Source organism: Giraffa tippelskirchi, chromosome 11, assembly GCF_054371585.1.
Source record: "Giraffa tippelskirchi isolate mGirTip1 chromosome 11, T2T-mGirTip1v1.2.pri, whole genome shotgun sequence".
In the NCBI taxonomy this organism is placed as follows: Eukaryota; Metazoa; Chordata; class Mammalia; order Artiodactyla; family Giraffidae; genus Giraffa; species Giraffa tippelskirchi.
The window spans coordinates 4,200,406-4,220,732 of NC_137285.1; the positions used below are offsets into that span (position 1 = coordinate 4,200,406).

Consider the following 20,327-nt stretch of genomic DNA (forward strand, 5'->3'; position numbering starts at 1 on the left):
AGGGAATCCCCATAACGTGGTCCAGGGAAGTCCCTTAATGTATTAGCTTAAAACACAGAAAGATATTTTTAATCTCCTCTTCATAAAATTACATTTAGATTTGTGATGATGACTCAAAAATTTGAAAGGTGTTAAGGGCTTTTTTTCTTAAACCCAGCCCTAACTCCAGTGGCTAAAATTCAAAGTCTTTAGCTAGTCTTTCCTTTTTCCCCTCTTAAGTTAAATTACGTCTTTGTTCCTGGCCAGCGTGTCAGTGATTCTCACCAAGAACTTCTTTATAGTTCTAGAAAATGTAAGAGAAAACTACTGTGTTTCAGGCTTTCTTACTCAGTTCCTTTCTTTAAGCCTAGTGGCAGGAGAAGGAACTGGCAACCCGCTCCAGTGTTCTTGCTTGGAGAATCCCAGGGACGGGGGAGCCTGGTGGGCTGCCGTCTATGGGGTCACACAGAGTCGGACACGACTGAAGCGACTTAGCAGCAGCAACAGCAGCAGCAGTGGCAGGAGAAGCAGCCGTCAATAGAATTAAAAAAAAAAAAATGAAGAAGTGAAATTAGCAGGACCTGGCCCTGGGATTGTGGAGTCAAAGTCATCTTCTGAGAACAGGCTGGGGAGGGGGGACACAGGTGGGCACGGCGGCTGCGGCTCCTCAGGGACAAACCGGTCCTTGCAGGCGTGCCCTGCTTTGAATTTGGACCGCGCCGTCCCTTGAGGCATCCCTTGGCCTGTAAATGCTGAGATTGAGGGGTACCTGGCCTAGAACACCATATCCTTAGCAGAAGTGACTCATCACACTGGCCGTAGCAGGGTCTGAAACAGAAAGTCCCTCCAGTTGCTGCTTGTTCTGATGAGCCTTGCCACTTCCAAAGATGGAATCCAAACCCTCAGCATTTTCTTGCCTAAATTGGCTGCTTGCTTTCAGTCGTGGCTCATGTACACAGTCAGAGCCTTGGCCCCCGTGGCCTGCATTCGTTAGGGACGCAGTGCCTGGTGACAGCTGAGCAGGGCCAAGAAAAGCACCAGCCTTCCCTGGGCTCAGAGTCTGACTGAACCATGGGGTTTTTTCCACTCCTGCAGAGAGGATGAAAAATCTCTCTTGCACTGCCATCCTAGAGGCACCTGCAGTGAGAGGACACAAGCAGGTCGCCACAGTAGACCCGCATGGTGGGTACAGGGGTCCTTACCCGGTGAGGGGAGGGTTTTTAATTGGAGCTCTGGGACGGCTTTGCAGCAGCATTTTCATTTCTCCCCGTCTTCCCCTTCCTCCTCCGCTTTAATTTCCTGTATGTGGAATGACTTCAGAGGGATACAGTTTCTGCATTCCCAGTCCCACTGGGGCCTCTGCAGACGGATAGGTGAAATAGATACTGCGGAGGGAAGAGGCCGCCAGTGCCAGCCGGCGCGCGGGGTGGCGGTTTAAGTTTGCGAGGAGTTGCTTAGCACCTGTGAGAGGATGCGTGTCTTCGAGAGCCTCACTGGCTGACCCTGCAGCCTTCTTTAATTCCCCCGAAGAGAAGCTCTCCCACCCTGTCTTCCACCTGGGTAGTTGCGTCCACCACAGACCTGTCAGGGATTCCAGGGCCCCTGGATGTTGTGTCATGCCTGCGGATGAGGGGCCAGCCCCGACAGCCCCCTCTACCCGAGAAGAAGTTTCTGGGCTACGCCGAAGTGAGACGTCTCAGGTAGTTTTCCCTTTGTTCACTTTGACGTCCTTCCAGGTTTGACGCTGGAGGGGGTGGTGCATTGCTTTCTGTGATTCTTCTGGCCTGTGATTTTTAGCCCCTGTTGCCTTCATTGTTGCTTCTTCTTAGACTGAAATGAACCTTGGGAAACAAGGTGGGCTCCTATTCTGGATGCTTCCGCTGATGCTCTCATCACCTGCGACTTCTGAAGCGAGGCGGCCTTTTCTTGCGTGACAGATACGCCATTGTCTCCTTTACCTGCACATTCTTAGAGCTTCAGAAAGAGTCTCTAGGTTGGGGAGGTTTCTCTGAGAAAATGGCTCTCTGTATGCTCAGAAGGGAATTATTTTTAACATACGTCAACTCCTGTAGGAAACGGATGCTTAAACAGTTACCTCATGGCTGTTGGAGAGCAGGCCGAGGCTCCCTGGGCTATTCCACTGAACAGCCACTTTTCATTTCTTTCAACGACAATCGCCTGAGCACTGGCCATGCTTGTGCGGGGGGCGGATGTGGCCGCGGACCAGGCCAACCAGGGTCTTGCTTGCTTGGGCCTGTCTGCAGCCCCGGCTCCTGCTGCCGGTGCCGCAGGCACCAGCCGCGTCGTCTGCTCTTTCCCGCAGCTCCCTCAGAAAAGTGCCGTCATCCCTTTCATCCTGACAAAGCAAAAGGAATGTGGAATTCAGTCTTTTTCTTTATACTTTTGTCAGCAAAGCCTTTATTCCTTTATCCTAACAGGATCCACAAAGGCTCTAAGGCAGCCCTGAGACACAGCATGTATCGGTTTCCTGTCGGTTACTGAAACAAAACCTTTGGGCATTTCAGTTGGGGAACAGCCCCATGGCCATCCTGCCATAAGTAGAAGCTTAAACTGGAAAAATACAGTTGGGCTGGAGGGGAGCCATTGTTGGCTTTGCTTCCAGAAACTTTTGAAATGATCCTTGAGTCTCACGGCCATCCTAACAGTAACCTTCATCTCACCCGCATGGAGTAATGAATTGAAAGAAGGTGTTAATGGTTTACATGTTTGAGCAGTAGAAGGGACACAGTGAGTGGGTTTTCTCCATTCACATGTCTGTTTTTTGGGCTGTGTGGTTTTCTGTACCATGTGAAACTGTAGGTTGGATTGGAAGTTGAGAGTCTCGTGGATTTTTGGACCGAGTCCCTAAGCCACTGTCAGAATCTGTCCTCGCTGTCACTTGGGGGAAGGAGAATTCTGCATCCAAAGAACACAGGTGCTGAGCCCAGAGGGACCTGAAATGGCCTCCCAGTCCAGCCACCTACAAGCCACGTGACCTTGGGCAAGTTACCTGACATCCCTGAGCCTTGGCTTCCTCATCTATAAAAGGGGATAAAAGCGTTACCTTATTGGTAGGATTAAGTGAGATAATGGGTATAAAGCCCCTGGCTTTAATAGGAGTTCAGTAAATGATAGCTTTTTATTTTTTATCTTTTGTCGCATAACACATCTTATGGGATGTGAGTCCCCCAGCCAGGGATCAGACTTGTGCCGTCTGCTTGGATTTGCAGAGCCTTAACCACTGGCCCACCAGGGAAGTCCCCAGTGATAGCTTCTTAATAAACGTTAGAACAACCCAAGAAGCCTCTGCCATGTACCCGGGGTACTTGGCTCCTTTGTGGCTTCTTTTGTCTCTCATATGTTGACCAAGAAGAACTATTCGAGGTTCCATGGCCGGTGCTCAGTAAATGTTGAATGAACGAGAGGCCCTTGGTGCTCTCTTTGCCTTGTCGCCGTAGACCAGCACTTCACACCGTGAGTTTTATGTTAGGAGGTGTCCTGAGAGATGCTTTGAGAAAACTAGCCAGTTAGGTTTGGAGAGTGCTGTGGAGCTTGCAGTGTGTCGATTCCCGCCCTCTCTGGAGAAGTTTAATGCCTGTCACTGTTAGAGAAGCCTGAAAACAGCTGGGGCGAGAAGTCCCCCTAGCTTTTTAAACTCGGTGCTTTCCAAGCGCTTTTGACTCTATAGGCAATGATAGTACTTTCCTGAGGCCGTGATGAGCTCTCGTGTGCAGAGCACTTAACACAGTGCTAGACAGAGTGAGCACCACGTAGGAGTTGCTACAACCATGATCATTAAGTGCTTTTTCATCCTTGGACTCTTACAAAGTATTGAGCCATTCCCTCGTTCATGGGCATTTATTTCCAGTGGCATATTGTTACGGACAGTACTGCAGGATGTAAAACCCTCATTTCCTGTGCAGGTGTTTCCATGGGAGAGATTCCTAGGAGTAAAACTGCTGGGCCAAAGGATACACACATTCAAAAATGTGATAGATCCTTCAGAGTTGCCTTCCAGGACCCAGGCAGCTGTTATCCAACAGTTTGCCCAGTAAAGAGATGAGAAGCTCTCTTCCCTTGCCAGGCCTGCACTGGATCATCCTCCCCTCTTGTGAAATCAAAATGGAATGGAACACAGGGCAAGTCAGCTTTTCTTCTGTCTTGCAGAGTCTGGCCACAGATAAGGGACCAAAATGACGGACTCCAAGTATTTCACCACGACTAAGAAAGGTACTGTTTGTTTCATTGTGGGGTCTTCTCCTCCTCTTTCTCTGCCCTACATTTCTGCTTGCTCCCTGCAGGAGTTGGGGGTGAGGGTGGGTGGAGGCCTGGAAATGAGTGGCAAGAATCACACAGAGCATTTTTAACCTTGTGGATCCGGAAATTTGAACTGCTGATGATGTAAGAAGTTGACCACTTCCTTCAGAATTCCAGAAGGAAAAGGCATTAGCTCCAAGTATAGGGAAAAAAAAAAAATCCTCTTTTGTTCCCTATAGCTTTGAGTTGTCTAAAATGAGGGATTTTTTTTTCCACCCCCAGAGGAAAGAAAGCACACAGTCCTGTCAGCAGTTCCTCAGTGATAACTGTGCTGATCTGGTCCTCACTCTTGAGCACGTGTTTTACGTAGTTGAAGTCAGAGTTTATATCCTGTTTTTCGTCTGACATTATCATAATCATTTCCCCACAGTTCTGAAGACTCAGTCTGTTGAGTTGCTGCATTGAAATTTGCTAAGCTAGCCTTGTGTTGTTGGGTGTTGGAGTTGTTTCTGCTTTTTAGGAAGTGGAGTTTGCCATAGTGGCTGACAAGTGTGCTTTAACCCTGTAAGCATCTTTCTGTCTGGCCCTTCCTTCCTCCTTCCTTCCATCCATATGAGATTAGCACTCGCCTGCTAACAGATGAGGAGAGTCTGTCCTTGGGTCAGCGGAGCCAGGACCTGCACATCAGGCATTCGTTTCTCTGGCCAGCCACTTTCCCCAAGTCTTTGCCGTGTGCAGTGGAGGAGACACATGGAGTCTCTGGCCTGGCTTTGCTTGCTGTTGGGCAGAGAGGACAGGTTATTGAGTAGTAATCACTCTAAATGGCTGTGGGTGCTGTGGTATGGGAGGGGCCTGCGTGGAGCTAGCCAGGTAAAGAGGGGGAGGGGAGGGGGGCGGGTGCTGGGCCCAGGGTCCATCCAGGGAAGGGGAAGCGTGGCCCAGGTTACTGAAGAGTGTGATGGAAGGAGAGGTGGAGAGGCATACAGGGCCTGGTGAACCAGGCCAGAGGTGGGGACAGTGCTGAGCATATTGGGGTGTCAGTGTGGGGGTTTTGTGGGTTTTCTTTTGAGGAGAAAGTCTAGGGAAATGTCTGGGACCAAACTTGACATCAGTGATGGTTTTAGGCAAAAAGAGGTCAGGGTCAGAGTCTAATCAAGGATCAAAGTAGGTGAGGCTGGGGGAGGCAGAACCACAGCTCGCATGGGAGGTGGTGTTGCCTGAGCTGGGGAGGAAGGCCGGGAGTACTTCTCATCTCAAGTACTTTGCTGAACACCATATTGTTCAGTCATTTAAAAAAAAAAAGAACAGAAAAAAAACCTGTTCTTTTTTTTTTTGCTGCTGGGGGTGGAAGGAGTGCCTGCTGTGTGACTGAGGAGGGGGGCTTGGTGACTGACTGGATTCGGGCCCGTTACGGGCAGGAGACGGTTCAGAAGCAGGCAGATTCCAGGTTCACCGCACTAGCCTTCTTGGGGCCGAGCAGACCTGGGTCTCGATCCGTCAGTTGATTCCTAGTTGTACTGAAGCTGGTCAAACATCTCAAACAAAGCAGGGGCAGCCGGGCAGCAGGGCTCAGGGTGGGTCACGGGGTCTGTCGGATCCCGCGTCGGGGACGTCCCCGGTCTCCTGGAGGAGAAGGGCGTAGGTCCCCTCAGCGCCTCAGAGCTTCGGGTTTGAACTGCAAGCTCTGCAGATTCCTCCTGGCTCCGTTGAGCAATTTCCTCAGTGTGGCCTTGCCCAGGCTGCGCTGCCTGATTGTTCTCAATCAACCTGTTTGCTGCCCCTCATTGCAAGTACTTTGCTGAGCACCATATTGTTCAGTCATTTAAAAAAAAAAAAAAGAACAACAGAAAAAAAACCTGTTCTTTTTTTTTCATGTAAATCCATCCAGAACTTCCTCTAGCACTTCCCCCCTCCTGATAGTTTCTGCTTCACCCCCACCCCAAGCAACTTGAGAGGGTAGTCCCCGAAGCTCCTACAAAACAGGGAGCCCAGACAAAGAGGGTCACGTGGCAAATTAGTAATAATCATGGCCACCTTTCACGCTGGCCACTGAGCACCAGGCACTGAGCTGGCGTTTCGCCACTGTTACAGGAGAAACTTCCAGGCCCCAGGCAAGGCCGAGAGTGCAGACGAGGAAGTGCGTTCAGAGAAGCACAGCGAATGTCCTGGGTCGGCCAGAGCGCGCGGGCTCTGGAACTGGCAGACCTGGTTTTGAATCTTGGCCTTCCTTCCCATGGCTGTGTCCCTTGTCTAGTTCCCAAACTTCTTCTATTCTCCGTTTGCTCATCTGCAAAATGGGGGGGAGGTATGGAGCTATCGTGAGGGTGAGATGAGAAAAGGCATGGGAAGAAGTTACGGAGGCGCCTGGCTCAGAAGAAGGCTCAGGAAGGCAGGCTGCAGCTGTCTTGAGGGCAGGAGGCCTGTCTCCTTCTGACGGCTGCCCCTTAACCTGTCATTGGGGCTGTCAGGGCCCTGAAGGGGGCTGCTTCCTCGACTGCTTTTGTCAGATCCTCAAGTTCTCGAGAACGGTTTATCAAGCCCCGGAGCCCTTGTGGGCCAGCCGAATTCCCATTTTCAGATCTGAGCCACCACTTGTGGCTCAGGAAGTGAAACCCTGAGTGAGCTCTTTTAACTCGAGGCTCTAGGAAAACAGCAAAAGCCATGTGTGGGAATTGAGCAGATCCTGCCTTTCCCCCTCAAACCTCACGTCCCCAGGTTCCATCCCGTGCTGGGCGCGGTGGCTGAGGAGAACCCTGCACCCTCTGTGTGTTTTTAGCTGAGCAGGACCTGTCCGCACTCCTCCTGTCTCCACAGCTTCCCCAGTTCCTCTCCCCTCAGTTCAGCGTGACCCCCAGGCTTCCATCCTCTGCTGCCTGCCCCACCGAGCCCAGGACCTAAAACTGCCCTCAGCGGGCAGCAGAGTGTCTTCTCTGCCTCCTTCCCCTTCTTTTGGAGGTTGGAGACTGGGAATCGCCCCCTGGCAGGTGGAGATGGATCACTCACACTGCCTCCTTTTTTAGGGGAGATCTTTGAGCTGAAGGCGGAGCTGAACAGCGACAAGAAGGAGAAGAAGAAGGAGGCGGTGAAGAAAGTGATCGCGTCCATGACCGTGGGCAAAGACGTCAGGTGTGCAGGGGCAGGCCGGCTGCGTCTGGGAGGGCCGGAAGAGGGAGGCTGTTGAGCTTGGGTCCAGTTCAGATCTCCCCTTGTAGGCATCCCTAAGGACCCGTCCCTCGTGTCGTTCCCTTCACAAACCTCCTTTCCAGACAGAAGGTTTTGTTTGCAGAGGGGTCACGTGCTCAGATGCCGATGGGGTCAGGCAGTCTTAGAGCAAGTGAAGTGGGCTGGGTTGAGAGGGCAGCGGACAGTGAAGCGAATGTGGTGCGTGCCCCGTCAGCAACTCCAGAGGACATTGCTGCTGGGGAGATGACCCCAGTGGGGCCAGGTCTTTTAAAAAGAATGGGGAATCTGGATTTTTCATTTTAAATCTCCGCTTTAGATTGCCAGATAAGGAAACTCCCTGGCAGTCCTGTGGTTAAGACGCAGTGCTGTCACTGCCTCGGGTCCAGGCTCCATCCTTGGCTGGGGCCCTCGGCTCCTGCACAAAGAGATAAACACCGTGTAGGTGGAGGCCACCTGCAGGTCGGGCTTGTTCAGGTCCGCCCTCCGGGGTGCGTCTGTTGCCAGAGCAGGTCATGTGCAGACTTGTGGCCACTCCTCTCTTCACACATCTTCCCAGCCTGGAGTGTCCCTTCCTGTTTTCCATTTACCCTGCCACCGCCCTCATGACGCCAGCCCACTGCCCTGAATATGCAGCACTTGCTGTGTTCCTGTCGCTAATTCTAAATTCTAGACATTCTTCTTTTTATCTTTATTACTGTTTTTTTGGCCTCACTGCCTGGTTTGCGGGATCTTAGCTCCCTCCCCAGGGACTGAACCCAGGTCCCTGGCAGGGGGAGTGCCGAGTCCTGCTCCTGGACCAGGGAGGGGCCCCCTGAACTGCCCTCGTCTCACGTGTGCTTCCCGTCCCCACGCTGTCAGGTCCCCAGGGACAGGGCGAGGCTTTATGACACTCAACGCTTGCAGAGCATTTGAGAGTCGGAGAACACGTTCAGGTGTGTTCCTGGCTGTCCCTTGTATTCTGTAGGTAAGGAAGGTTTTCCTGCCAAAGAAACCAGAAACAATGACTGCCCGGTGGTCACGTGGGCAGCCTGGGTAATGGTGGAACCAGACTTAACACCCAGCCCTTCTGAAATGCAGACCCAGGGTGCTTTCCTCCATTTCCTCTCTGCTGTGCCCTTGTGGTCTCCAGCCCGTGCTTGGTAGGCCTGGGTGCCAACAGGGAGCGACTCCCCATCCGGATCCCTCAGCAGGACCCCACTACTCCAGGCTTCTCCAGGGGTTGCCCTGTCCCATCGCCATGCTCAGCAAGGGACCTCCTAACAGTGTCACAGGAGAGACAGTTCTGCAGACAAACCTGTGGAGGACAGAGCAGCAGAGGGATCCGGCATCTGCTGGAAAACCAGGCCTCCTTCCAAGACACAGTCCTCCCAGGACCACATCGCTCTCCTTCACTTAGAACCCCTGCCTGTCACAGAGGAGGCACCTTTGTTCTCTGTCTCGGATGAGCTTCTGCTGATGTGACAGGCCCAGGAAAGCGAGGCGGGCTCCTCAGCTCCCCCCTTCCTGGCCTGGCGTCTTCCAGGGTGACGCAGCGGCTTCAGCAACTGGACTCGCCTGCCTGTCCGGGCCCAGAAAACTTACTTTCCCCTCTTAAGTCTCTGTTCCCATGTCTTTGCCCATAAAGTCACGAAAATTGAGAAGAGGAGGTGATAATTTCAGAGGCAGAAAACCGGCCACTGACTATATTTCACATCTCAAGGAGCCTGTGACCCCGGGACTGTGGGTACCATGTTGGGAAGGGTTCTGCCCAGTATACCAGCACTCATGAGCAAAAAGGCTTTGGACTCAGACCTGGCACCTTAGGCAGTTATTTGTCGTTTGTGAGCCTCATCATTGTCTTCTGTAAAATGGGGATAATCTACAGGCTTCTCAGGGCTCTTAAATGAGGTTATATGAAAAGCCCTTAGCACCGAGCCTGGCTTGTGGTGTGTGCCCTGTGCATGTGGGCTGGTTCTTAGTGAGTGCCTTGTAGTGTCCGTGGTCCAGCCCAGCCCAGCTCCCCTAATCCCTCTGCAACCAGCAGCCTGATATAAGAGACCACATCAAGTATCAGACAAGGAAAAACGATCATTTTCATTTCTGTAGCACCTCCTAAGTGTCAAGGACTAGGCACCCTTGAGTATGTTGTCTCTTTCAGTTATAACAAGGACCCTGTGAAATGGGCCCTTGTTATTTCTCTTTCTTGCAAATGAGAAAATCGAAACAGGGGATACAGAAATTTTCCCAGCTTGATACAGCTAGCAAGAGGCAGAGCTGGCTCTGAGCCAGGTCTGATAGACTCCAGAGCTCATGTATGAGCCTTGTGAAAAGAACAGAGGACTTTTTGGCTTTTAAATTGCCCTTTGTAATTCCATTTCTACCAACAGATGCTCAGGGTGACGGAGCTGCTGCCCCGCCTTTACTGGGAAGTCCTGTTATGTTTCCTGCCCCCTTTGCACGCCCCCTCCTCCCCAGCCCCCATCAGCTGCCGGAAGAGTCCTCCTCTTCTTCCCTTTGGGCTTCCCCACACTGACGCGGCTCTGACCTTCCAGCGCCCTCTTTCCCGATGTGGTGAACTGTATGCAGACGGACAACCTGGAGCTGAAGAAGCTGGTGTACCTGTACTTGATGAACTACGCCAAGAGTCAGCCCGACATGGCCATCATGGCCGTCAACACCTTTGTGAAGGTGCGGAGGGGCTGGGCGGGGCTGGGAGGGCTGCTCACTGCTCGGTCTCCCTGGGTGCGGCGCCGCGGCCCCCGGTAGAAACACGGAGGCTCTTTTCCGCCCGTCTGACTCCCCACCTGGGGACTCTTCCTCCAGTGGAGGGCTCCCACTGTCTCCAGAAAATCAGATGCCACAGAGCCTGCTAACTCATTCCCAGTGAGGTTGCCCCAGGCCTGTGGGTCCCCGGGCCCTGTGTCATTTGCAGCATGTGTCTGAAGGCGTCTTGCTGCCCTTCTAGACTTCGCCCCTTTCTGCGTGTTCTGTCCTCCAGGTGGAGGATAAGTGGGGACTTGCATTGTTAGCTCTGTGCACCTTTAAAACCTTAGCTCCCCAGCCCCCTCAACACCCGTACGTGGGTGGAGGGGGGTTCTGTGTCCCAGTAGGAAAATTGAGGGTTGTGGTGCTGGATGGATGCAGCTCAAATTGTGGCTCTGCTCTGTGACTGGCTGAGCTCCTGACCCTCCTGAGAGCCTCAGCTCCCTCACCTGTGAAACGGGAACAGTATTGCCTGTCTGCTCTGAGCATCAGAGGGAACCGTACAAAGCCTGGTATCTGGCAGATGCTAGGTGCCTCTGCCTAGGTGTGGGTGTGCTCAGTCGCTTCAGTCGTGTTCAACTCTCTGTGACCCCAAAAACTGTAGCCCACCAGCCTCCTCTGTCCATGGGGTTTCCCAGGCAAGAATACTGGAGTAGGTTGCCATTTCCTTCTCCAGGGGATCTGCCCGACCCAGGGATTGAACTGGCATTTCTTGTGTCTCCTGCACTGTCAGGTGGATTCTTTCCCTAAGCCACCGGGGAAGCCCAGATGCCCACACATACCCCTCGTTTCGGTGCTGTTGGCCGCAGTCGGTGGGAGGCCCCACAGCAGCCATCTGGTTGGTGTTGCTCAACCTGCCCCTGGCCAATGGCTGGTTCCCCTCAGGACTGTGAGGACCCCAACCCCCTGATCCGGGCCCTGGCAGTGCGGACCATGGGCTGCATCCGTGTTGACAAGATCACAGAGTACCTGTGCGAGCCACTCCGGAAGTGCCTGAAGGACGAGGACCCCTACGTGCGCAAGACGGCAGCCGTGTGTGTGGCCAAGCTCCACGACATCAACGCCCAGCTGGTAGAGGACCAGGGCTTCCTGGACACCCTCAAAGACCTCATCTCTGACTCTAACCCCATGGTGAGTCTCTGCCGCCCGCTGTGCCGTCTCCACCACCCTCAGGGTTGCTTGGGAAGCCCTGGGCTTTGAGCCTCCACCAGACAGCCCCGGTTCTGGACAGGCAGAGCCCTGCGGGTGGGCTAGCTGTTCTCCTACCCACAGTGGTTTGGGCGCCATCTTTGGAGTGAGCTTCTCTGCGCAGCCTCTCTAAGGGGCTGTGTGGCTGCGGGCAAGCCGCCTGACCTTCCCGAGCCCTCTCTTCTTTCTCAGTAAGCCGGATCTAATTCTGCGCGGCTGCCGGGAGTGTTGAAGGTGGTTTGCCTGGCATAGCCTGGCGCACAGTGGCTGTGCCCTCCTTCCCCTTCCAGTCACCGTCGTCATCACTGTCCTCTCACCAAGACCATCAGAGAGCTCTGACCGGGAGGGGCTCCCTGCTTCCCCGCTTCTTGCAGGGCTGTAGAGGGTCACCCTGGAAGTAGCGTAGCCTGGCGCGCCGGGCACAGTGCACGTCTGGAAGGGGAGCTGTCTCCTCATGGTGGGGCTGGCAGCAGTTTGGAGAACAGTGGGGCCATGTTTAAAGTGAAACGTACGACCTGCCCCCCCAGACATCTTGTTCTGTGTCTCTCTGAGACACCCATCGCAGGTGGGCGCCCAGTGGCCAGTACAGGGATGCCGTTGGAGTGCTGCTTGGTCAGGGGAAGGCTGAAAACCTCCCATCACCCCTGTGGGAACAGCTGCTCTCGTGGAGGAAATGGTTGCGGGCCCGGAGCTTCGCCTGGTGACCCCTCTGTGCTCCAGGCCCCAGTTGTGCCCATGCCCTGAGGGGCTGGCTCCGCGGGAAGCGTCTGGCTCTGAGAGGCATGGTTGTCAAGCCCAGAGCGAGCTGCTGTAGCTGGTAGAGTGTGACTGTGTTAGGGAGCTTTCTCGCCAGGAACTCGGAGTAGATCTCTCTCGTTGTGGTTTTCTTTAATGGCGGGTACGCTCAGTTTCAGCTCACAGAGGAGTCAGTGGAGCGGGGGCTTGCGGTGGGTCTTGGTGCTCCAGACCCTGCCCTTCGGGTCATACCCCTTTCAGGATGTTTGCACTCTGACTGGCCACCATCGTGAGCTGCCTGCTGCCCTGGCCTGTGGGCAGCGCCCCAGCCTCTGCCCCCTCCACCCTCCCAACAGGTGGTGGCGAACGCGGTGGCCGCCCTCTCGGAGATCGCCGAGTCTCACCCCAGCAGCAACCTGCTCGACCTGAACCCGCAGTCCGTCAACAAGCTGCTCACAGCCCTGAACGAGTGCACGGAGTGGGGCCAGATCTTCCTCCTGGACTGCCTGGCCAGCTACGCGCCCAGAGACGACCGGGAGGCCCAGAGGTGAGGGCCGGGGGGGGCGCCTGGCCAGCTACGCGCCCAGAGACGACCGGGAGGCCCAGAGGTGAGGGCCGGGGTGGGCGCCTTGCCAGGCCGGGGCCCCCACACGCCCAGAGATGACCGGGAGGCCCAGAGACGACCGGGAGGCCCAGAGGTGAGGGCCCGGGGTGGGGCTCCAACGGGCCTCTGCCCAGGGCCTCACCCCGCAGGCCGTCCTCAGACACACAGCCAGGCTGGCAGTGGTGTGGCTTCGGGCAGTCAGCCTGCTGCTCACGGAGGGCACAGAACGGAACCCAGGGCCTGCTCAGGCAGCTGATGAGAGACGTTGGTCACCGCAGGCTGAGGCGGGAGGTAGCGTGAGAGCCACCGTTCGTTGAATCCCACAGGGTGCCCAGGGTTCTGCTGGGTGCTTCCCCCGTGCGCGATCTTCTTTAAAGCAGCTCCATCACTGTCTCGGGTTCACAGGGAGGTGGAGGAGGTCACAGGTCACTCGGCTAGATCTCCCCTGACTCTTGGTGCTAACCAGCATGGTACCCTGCCCGCTTTGAGTGCCCTCATGACAGAAGGCAGGGAGTTGACATTTCTCCAGTATTTACTGACTGCCAGGCACTATGCTCAGTGCTGGACACGCGTTGTCTCAGTTAAGCTCCCAGCCACCATGTGAAGTTGGCATCACCCTCTCCCGTGTTTTAGATGAGGAAACTGAGGCTCCAAGTGGTTTTGACCTGCAGGAAAGAGAACCGGGATCTAGAGCTCCCTCCCACAGGAGACACGCTGTCTTGATAACTAAACACAGGGCACTTCCCCCGTCTGTCTCTCCTGCTCGCCCCTCGGAACGGCCCGCAGCATCTGTGAGCGGGTCACTCCCAGGCTGTCCCACGCCAACTCTGCAGTGGTGCTCTCGGCTGTGAAGGTGCTGATGAAGTTCATGGAGATGCTGTCCAAGGACCTGGACTACTACGGCACGCTGCTCAAGAAGCTGGCGCCGCCCCTGGTCACGCTGCTGTCGGCCGAGCCCGAGCTGCAGTACGTGGCCCTGCGGAACATCAATCTCATCGTGCAGAAAAGGTAGCGGGACTGCTGCACGCGGGCACTGTACCCCAGGCTTGGGAGGGGGCGGTCTCTGCTGAGAACGGGGGCTCCGAAGGGAGACTGGCCTGTCACCAGATAGGGTATCTTGACAGCTTACGCCAGGGATTCTCAGCCACTGGTATCTTTGTCCCCCAGGGGACATTTGGCAACATCTGGGGACATTCTTGGTTGTCATGGTGGGGGCTGCTGCTGCTGGCATCTAGGGGTGGAAGCGGGAGGCTGCTCCACAGCCTAAGGCGCACAGGAGCACCCCTCTCCCACTCCCACCCCCAGAACGCCAGCAGTGAGAGGCTGAGAAGCCTTGGCTTAGCCTGGACAGGTAGAGGCTAGCGTGCGCTTCTTAACCACGGACAGTCGCTGGCCCGAGTCCCCAGAGCCCTCCTGAAGCAGGGTGTAAGGTGGTGTGTGCGCATGCCTTCTTCCTGGGGAAGGAGTGCGAGCTCTGGAGGCCGCCATGGACTCTGCATCAGCCCCGGGGCTGCTCAGAGTGCTGAGCACCCGTTTCTGTCCACCCTGCAGGGGTGACCACAGCAGTGAGCCGCTGCTCCTAAGGGAAGGCACCCGGGCGGGTGGGGCGAACAAGCCATGAACCATCCTGGGAGGGGCCCGGCAGCTCCGTGCTGGGGGTGGGGCGGGGCAGACTCTGCAGTTCAGCTTCCAGCCTCTCTGGTCAAACAGCTCCATCAGCAGCTAATTCGCAGGCAGAACAAGCACCTTTCGTACATGATCTTTCTCGGAAGACTGCACAGGCTCCCTGTCCTTGTAGCCTCAGTCTGGTTCTGAGCGCGTGCCTGGGGTCCCAGAAGCATCAGGGGATTTGGGACGTTTGTAGAGGTTTGGGCGGTAAATTGGGGAAAGCTGTGTGCGTGTCTAAGCAGAGGACGAGACAGGAGTCATAGTTGCAGTGTGGGGCTAGTGAGGTGTTGTGGTCCGTGCAGCCCGATCAGCAGGAGGGGCTCCCTTACAGGATTTATTTAACAAGCCAGACTCCCAAGAGGCTGAGCCTGATGCTGAGGCACCGCCAGGCCCGGGCCCCACGTGCGCTGGGCAGCTAGTCCTGATGGCGGAAACCACCTCTCCAGCCGGCCAGTGCAGGACCCCACCGCCCCCACCAGCATGCCTGAGGCTCCTGCTTCACCAGGAGCCCTCCCACCCCACCGCAGCCTGCTCAGCAGCACCAGGGGCGCAGGGCCCCTCCTTTCTCCCGCTGTGTCTTCCCCCCTCGTCACTGTTCGATTCCGCCTCTCCGTTATGGAAAGGCCGTGGGAGTAGGAGCCGGGTAGGGGTGGTTACTCTCACCACGCTCCCGCCCCGATTAGCAGATGTGTGACCCAGGGCGGGCCGCTCCCCCTCAGGTTTCCTCAGCTGGGGACAAGGAGGCAGGAGGTGCCGGTGGAGGGAGGAGCACGGACGCTTGCTGACAGCCGGTGCCTTCTCAGAGGCAGGCATGCGTCATGCCAGGTGCTTTGCATCTGCCTCTCATGTAGGTGTCGAGGTCCCTAGGACCCGCACGCACACATTCAGAGGTTCACTAGAAGGACTCACGGGAGACGGCATATCGTCCCTGTGGCTGAGGTTTGTCGGCCTAGTGGGGCTGTACAGCTGGATCGTAGGGCGAAAGCCAGGTGGCGTCTGGAGGAGTCCTCGCGCCGGCCTCCTGAGCCCCCTACCCCGTCAGTCAAGGCACAGTCAACCCCTGTGTCCTGCTCGGGAACAGTGGGAGCAATCTCGAGAGCCAGGTTCCCAGACGCCAGGCCTTCCCAGGACTGGCAGCTCAGGCCTGCGATGGTAATGTTTCTGACAGAATGCTTCCCGTCTCACGAGTGAGAAGACGGGCCTGAGGTCACCAGCTAGAACTGAAACTGAGGCCTGACTTCCAAGCCTGTTGCCTGGTGCCTGTGACCTCCTGAATATGAACGGTTTCTTGCTTCCCTTCCTGGGATGTGGTTGGACACGGAGGAGCTGGTTAGAACCTTGGTCGCAGGTCCCCTGCCCAGGAGCGTGCAGCCATGGGAGTCACTGCCTTCATGGATGTCAGGCCCACGTCCGACCCCAGAAATGTCCCAGCAGACGTGAGAGGGTTTTCTCATAGGCCCCTGACTTGCTCTTCGGGCAACCTCGCCCACCCCCAGGCCTGAGATCCTGAAGCATGAGATGAAGGTGTTCTTCGTGAAATACAACGACCCCATCTACGTGAAGCTGGAGAAGCTGGACATCATGATCCGCCTGGCCTCCCAGGCTAACATCGCCCAGGTCAGCAGAGGGTGGTGTCCGGGCCCTGGGCTTCGTGACCAAGCTCTCCACAAATGTTATTGGGGATTTTTGTGATGAATGAGCCTACTCTTTCTGTTATTACTTATCCATCCATCGAAGTGCATGCGTTAGCTAGATCACCCGAAACAAGGCTTGTCCGGCCCTGACGAGCCGTCCTTCTGGTTTCTTCTCGGGGCACCTGAGAGCTCCCTCCCTCCCTCAGGACTCGCTCCTTGAACAGGGGGCAGAATCCCATCGTGCTTGTGTCTGTGCTCACCGCCAGCCCAGGGGTCTTCCAGGAGGGTGCCCTGCCAGATCCCCCCAACTCCATCTCCTCTCTCTGGGCCCCAGGTGTTGGCGGAGCTGAAAGAGTACGCGACCGAGGTGGATGTGGACTTTGTACGGAAGGCTGTGCGAGCCATCGGCCGTTGTGCCATCAAGGTGGAGGTGAGCCTCTGAGACTGTCTGGGGTGGGAGGAAGGAGGAAGGGAAAGGAGTCCGAAGCCAGGAGACCGGTCTGATTCAAACAGAATCTGACAGCTGCTCACGACCCGGGAGCCCCGCAGGCCCCCATGGTGCAGACTTGGCTCCTCCTCATCTGTAATCTCCCTTGGGCCTCTGAGTTGCTGCAGATGAAATCAGCCCGTCATCATCACGGGACCTCCTGCAGCGTTAGCACAGACGGGGCAGCCCAAGCTGATGGTGGCCCCAGTAGACCTAGCTTTCACTTCATGGACTTTGGGGCAGGGGGCTCTGCCTGCTGAGTGTTTTGGCAAGTTTTATGATTCAATCGTCTGTGTGCCCTTTTCTCCAAATTTTCAAGGGTCACTCAGACCCCTGTCTGAGGGCCCTTCATCCTGGCCCTACATCCCTCATGTTCTCTGCCTCTGGAGATGTTCCTGGGCCACTGACCCGACTCTCCTTAAATGGGTCCCTGGAGGCCAGGGGGTCCCTTGAGCCCAGCCTCTTGAGACATTTCCCCTTTGGCACCTATGATGGCAGTGAGGAGTCGCTCCCACAGTCTGATGCAGTGTGTTGGAGTTAGGGGGTGTGGGGAGGTCTGGTCCCAGCAGAGGCTTCCTAAGCGTTTTTGGTCACTGGAGCCCATTCTGTGGAGCAAGCAGAAGTGAAGCCCTGCCCTCAGGGCTTGGCCCGGGAGAGCTCCGGAGGCGCCGCCCCCCCGCTCTCAGAAACTCTGCCGGGCTCCCCTCAGTCTAGTTCTGTCTCCAGTGCCCCTGCCATCCCAGAGCCACCATTCCGCATGCATCCTCTCACCTGTTACCTGCTTTCCTGACGTGGGCAAGGTGTGACTGAGCCCTTGACCCAGGCAGTTGGGCAGAGGTTCTGCTGGATGTGGCCACGAGGCCTGGCCCACACTCTCCTCTTCCCACACAGCAATCCGCTGAGCGCTGCGTGAGCACGCTGCTCGATCTCATCCAGACCAAGGTCAACTACGTGGTGCAGGAAGCCATCGTGGTCATCAAGGACATCTTCCGCAAGTACCCCAACAAGTGCGTGGTCACCGCTCCCTGCCCGTGAGGACGCTGTGGTTCTGTGGGGCCGGGGATGGGGGGAGGAGGAGCACGGGAGCGGCTCCCTCTTCCTTACTTCCCTGCTGCCCTACTCCCCAGGCCTAAATAAGAACCAAAACGGAAAGGATAAAGCTCATATCCTGTTACTCACCAGCCTCTCGGGCTCTTGTAGAGTAGCTGCCCGTGTCTCTTGTCCCCTCATGGGCAGCCTGGGTGCCCTCGGTGCTCACATGCTGGCTGTGCCCTGGTCTGCAGGTACGAGAGCGTGATCGCCACGCTGTGTGAGAACCTAGACTCCCTGGACGAGCCCGAGGCGCGGGCCGCCATGATCTGGATCGTGGGCGAGTACGCCGAGCGGATAGACAACGCGGACGAGCTGCTGGAGAGCTTCCTGGAGGGCTTCCACGATGAGAGCACCCAGGTGAGTCGCACCTGCGGGCTTCAGGGCCCTGCCCCTCCTGATAGCACCCTCACCGTGTGGACATCCGTGTGAGAGATGAGCGGGGGACAGGTGTGGCCTGTTTCCCTCACTGTGGCGCCTGAGGGGGGCTCCTGAGGACAGCCTGTGGTGGAGGACTCTGCAGGCTGCAGACATTTCTGGTTTTGTTGTTGTTAATTTATTTTTGGCTCTGCTGCATCTTCATGGCTGCATGCGGGCTTCTCTAGTGCAGTGGTCGGGGGCTGCTCTCTAGTTGTGGGGCGCAGGCTTCTCGTTGTGGGGCACGGGCTCCAGGTACACAGGCTCAGTAGTTGTGGTACGTGGGCTTGGTTGCCCCGGGGCCTGTGGGATCTTCCTGGAGCAGGGATCAAACCTGTGTCTCCTGCGTTGGCAGGTGGATTCTTATCCACTGGACCACCAGGGAAGTCCTGACTTTGTTTTAATTTTGTCTTTATGTTTGGATAGGTACTACATTGACTTAGTTCAAAACCTAAAAGACACAAAAGAATATATAGTGAAAATTCTGTTTCCTGCCACTCTCCTGGCCTTGAGTTCTCCCGGAAGGCACCATGTTACTTATTGGTTTCTGGGGGGAGTGTGGGGGAGTTTGCTTCCAGAGAGAGCGAGTTTAGGAACACACCAGCCAGTTCCTCTACAGAGACAAAAAATAGTCAAATTTCATCACTTGTGATACTTAACATTCCAAAAAGTCAAATTCTGATTTAGTAAGCTAAACACTCGCTCCCGGGAGAAATAGAGAGTCGTGTTTCTACACACCTCCAGTCACTGCATTTTTATCTACTGGTCAAGATAAACATAGTTTTATGTATGTTTCTGTTTAAAGACACCTTGCTTAATACATTCCATTGATTCATTAGCATTGAACTTATAACTCACGCCTGAACAAAGCTCATCTGACACATGTATTTTCTCCAAAGGCGTATCTCAGCCTTCCTGCCCTTAGGAGCCCCAGACAGCTCTCCAGCTCTACACTGGGGTGGGGTGGGCCCCTTGTAAACAGCAAAATCACCAACAAAAGGCCCCAAGCTGTGAACAATGTGGCACGTTTACGATGAGAACTGAGCACCATCTCTCTTGACCTCAGCCAGGAGCTTGTATGTCAGGCAACGCATGCATTCACTGCTCTGCACGTCTGTGAATGACTGTGAAGGTGCCATAAGCATGGGTTTTGGGTCATGACTGAATGCTAGTAAGCAGACAGATTTGCAGGTATGTCCTCTGAATCATGAGGACCAACTGTATATATATTTCCTTCTCACTTATTTTTAAATGTTACTTGTAGCAAACCATGCAAATTCAAACTGATCAGCAGGTTGCATTTTTCCCTTAAAAATACATCTGAAGGCCATGACATTGTGAGAGCTTTTTACAGCTTCCTAGCTTCTTGCAGAAGGACCCTGTTTAAGCTGGGTCCCTGACTGGTATTTAGGTGTCCAACCTTCTGCTCTTTTAAACAGCTCTGCTAGGAATGAGCTGTGGGAAGCTCGTCTGCAGGCACAGCTGGAGGACGGGTTCTTAGGAGAGTGGTGCTGGTAGGAAGGCCTGAGCATTGCCGGTCCAGGTTGCTGTGTCCAGACTGCCCCGGCATAGAGGTGGTTCTGGTTTACACTCCCATCGTGGGGGTGGGAGGCCCTCTCCTATCTCCTGGTCAGCTGAGGGCATCCTCAGACTTGTGCATGTAAACTGCCTGCTCCGTGCTCAGCAACGGTAGTTAGGTGGTGGTGGTGATTGGCCTGCTTCCTTTGCCTCATGGGAGGCAAGTTAAATGCTTTTATAAGAATACTTAGTGCTTTACGATTTGGGAACTTACTTTAGATTGTCTTTTTGAGCCCCCTCGTCCTGGCTCCTAAGCCTCTCCAGCCGTGGGCAGGGGCATCGGCCCCTTTGCAGGGGGCTGAGGTCGAACTGCCAACATCTGTTGGATCATGGAGAAAGCAAGGGACTTCCAGAAAAACATCTAATTCTACTTCATAGACTACACTAAAGCCTTTGTGTGGATCACAACAAACTGTGGAAAATTCTCAAAGAGATGGGAATACCAGACCACGTTAGCTGTCTCCTGAGAAACCTGTATGCGGATCAAGAAGCAACAGTTAGAACTAGATATGGAACGACTGACTGGTTCAGAATTGGGAAAAGAGTATGACAAGGCTGTATACTGTCACCCTGCTTATTTAACTTATTTGCAGAGTACATCATGCAAAATGCTGGTCTGGATGAATCACAAGCTGGAATCAGGACTGCAAGAGGAATAATCAACAACCTCAGATATGCAGATGACACCACCCTAATGGCAGAAAGTGAAGAGGAGCTAAAGAGCCTCTTGATGAAGGTGAAAGAGGAGAGTAAAAAAGCTGGCTTG

General features: G+C 55.0%; 1 protein-coding gene across 50 annotated transcripts in view; it reads left to right on the plus strand.

Moving 5' to 3' along the window:
- AP1B1 (adaptor related protein complex 1 subunit beta 1) overlaps positions 1–20,327 on the plus strand; it is a 45,489-nt gene that overhangs the window by 10,369 nt on the left and 14,793 nt on the right. For 32 of the 50 annotated variants that reach the window (XR_014069014.1, XR_014069015.1, XM_081542749.1 and 29 more), the window contains exons 2-11: positions 4,147–4,209; positions 7,257–7,362; positions 9,951–10,086; positions 11,047–11,292; positions 12,441–12,631; positions 13,475–13,696; positions 15,853–15,973; positions 16,325–16,420; positions 17,369–17,484; positions 17,761–17,926. Coding sequence is in view for 46 of the 50 variants with exons in the window: in XM_081542749.1 (XP_081398875.1) it covers positions 4,173–4,209; positions 7,257–7,362; positions 9,951–10,086; positions 11,047–11,292; positions 12,441–12,631; positions 13,475–13,696; positions 15,853–15,973; positions 16,325–16,420; positions 17,369–17,484; positions 17,761–17,926 (1,437 nt within the window). In the remaining 4 variants the exon portion in view is untranslated. Of the gene's footprint in view, positions 1–2,799; positions 2,981–4,146; positions 4,210–7,256; positions 7,363–9,950; positions 10,087–11,046; positions 11,336–12,405; positions 12,632–13,474; positions 13,697–15,852; positions 15,974–16,324; positions 16,421–17,368; positions 17,485–17,760; positions 17,981–20,327 lie in introns of all 50 variants that reach the window. The other 18 variants (XR_014069012.1, XR_014069013.1, XM_081542728.1 and 15 more) reach the window with 4 other exon arrangements.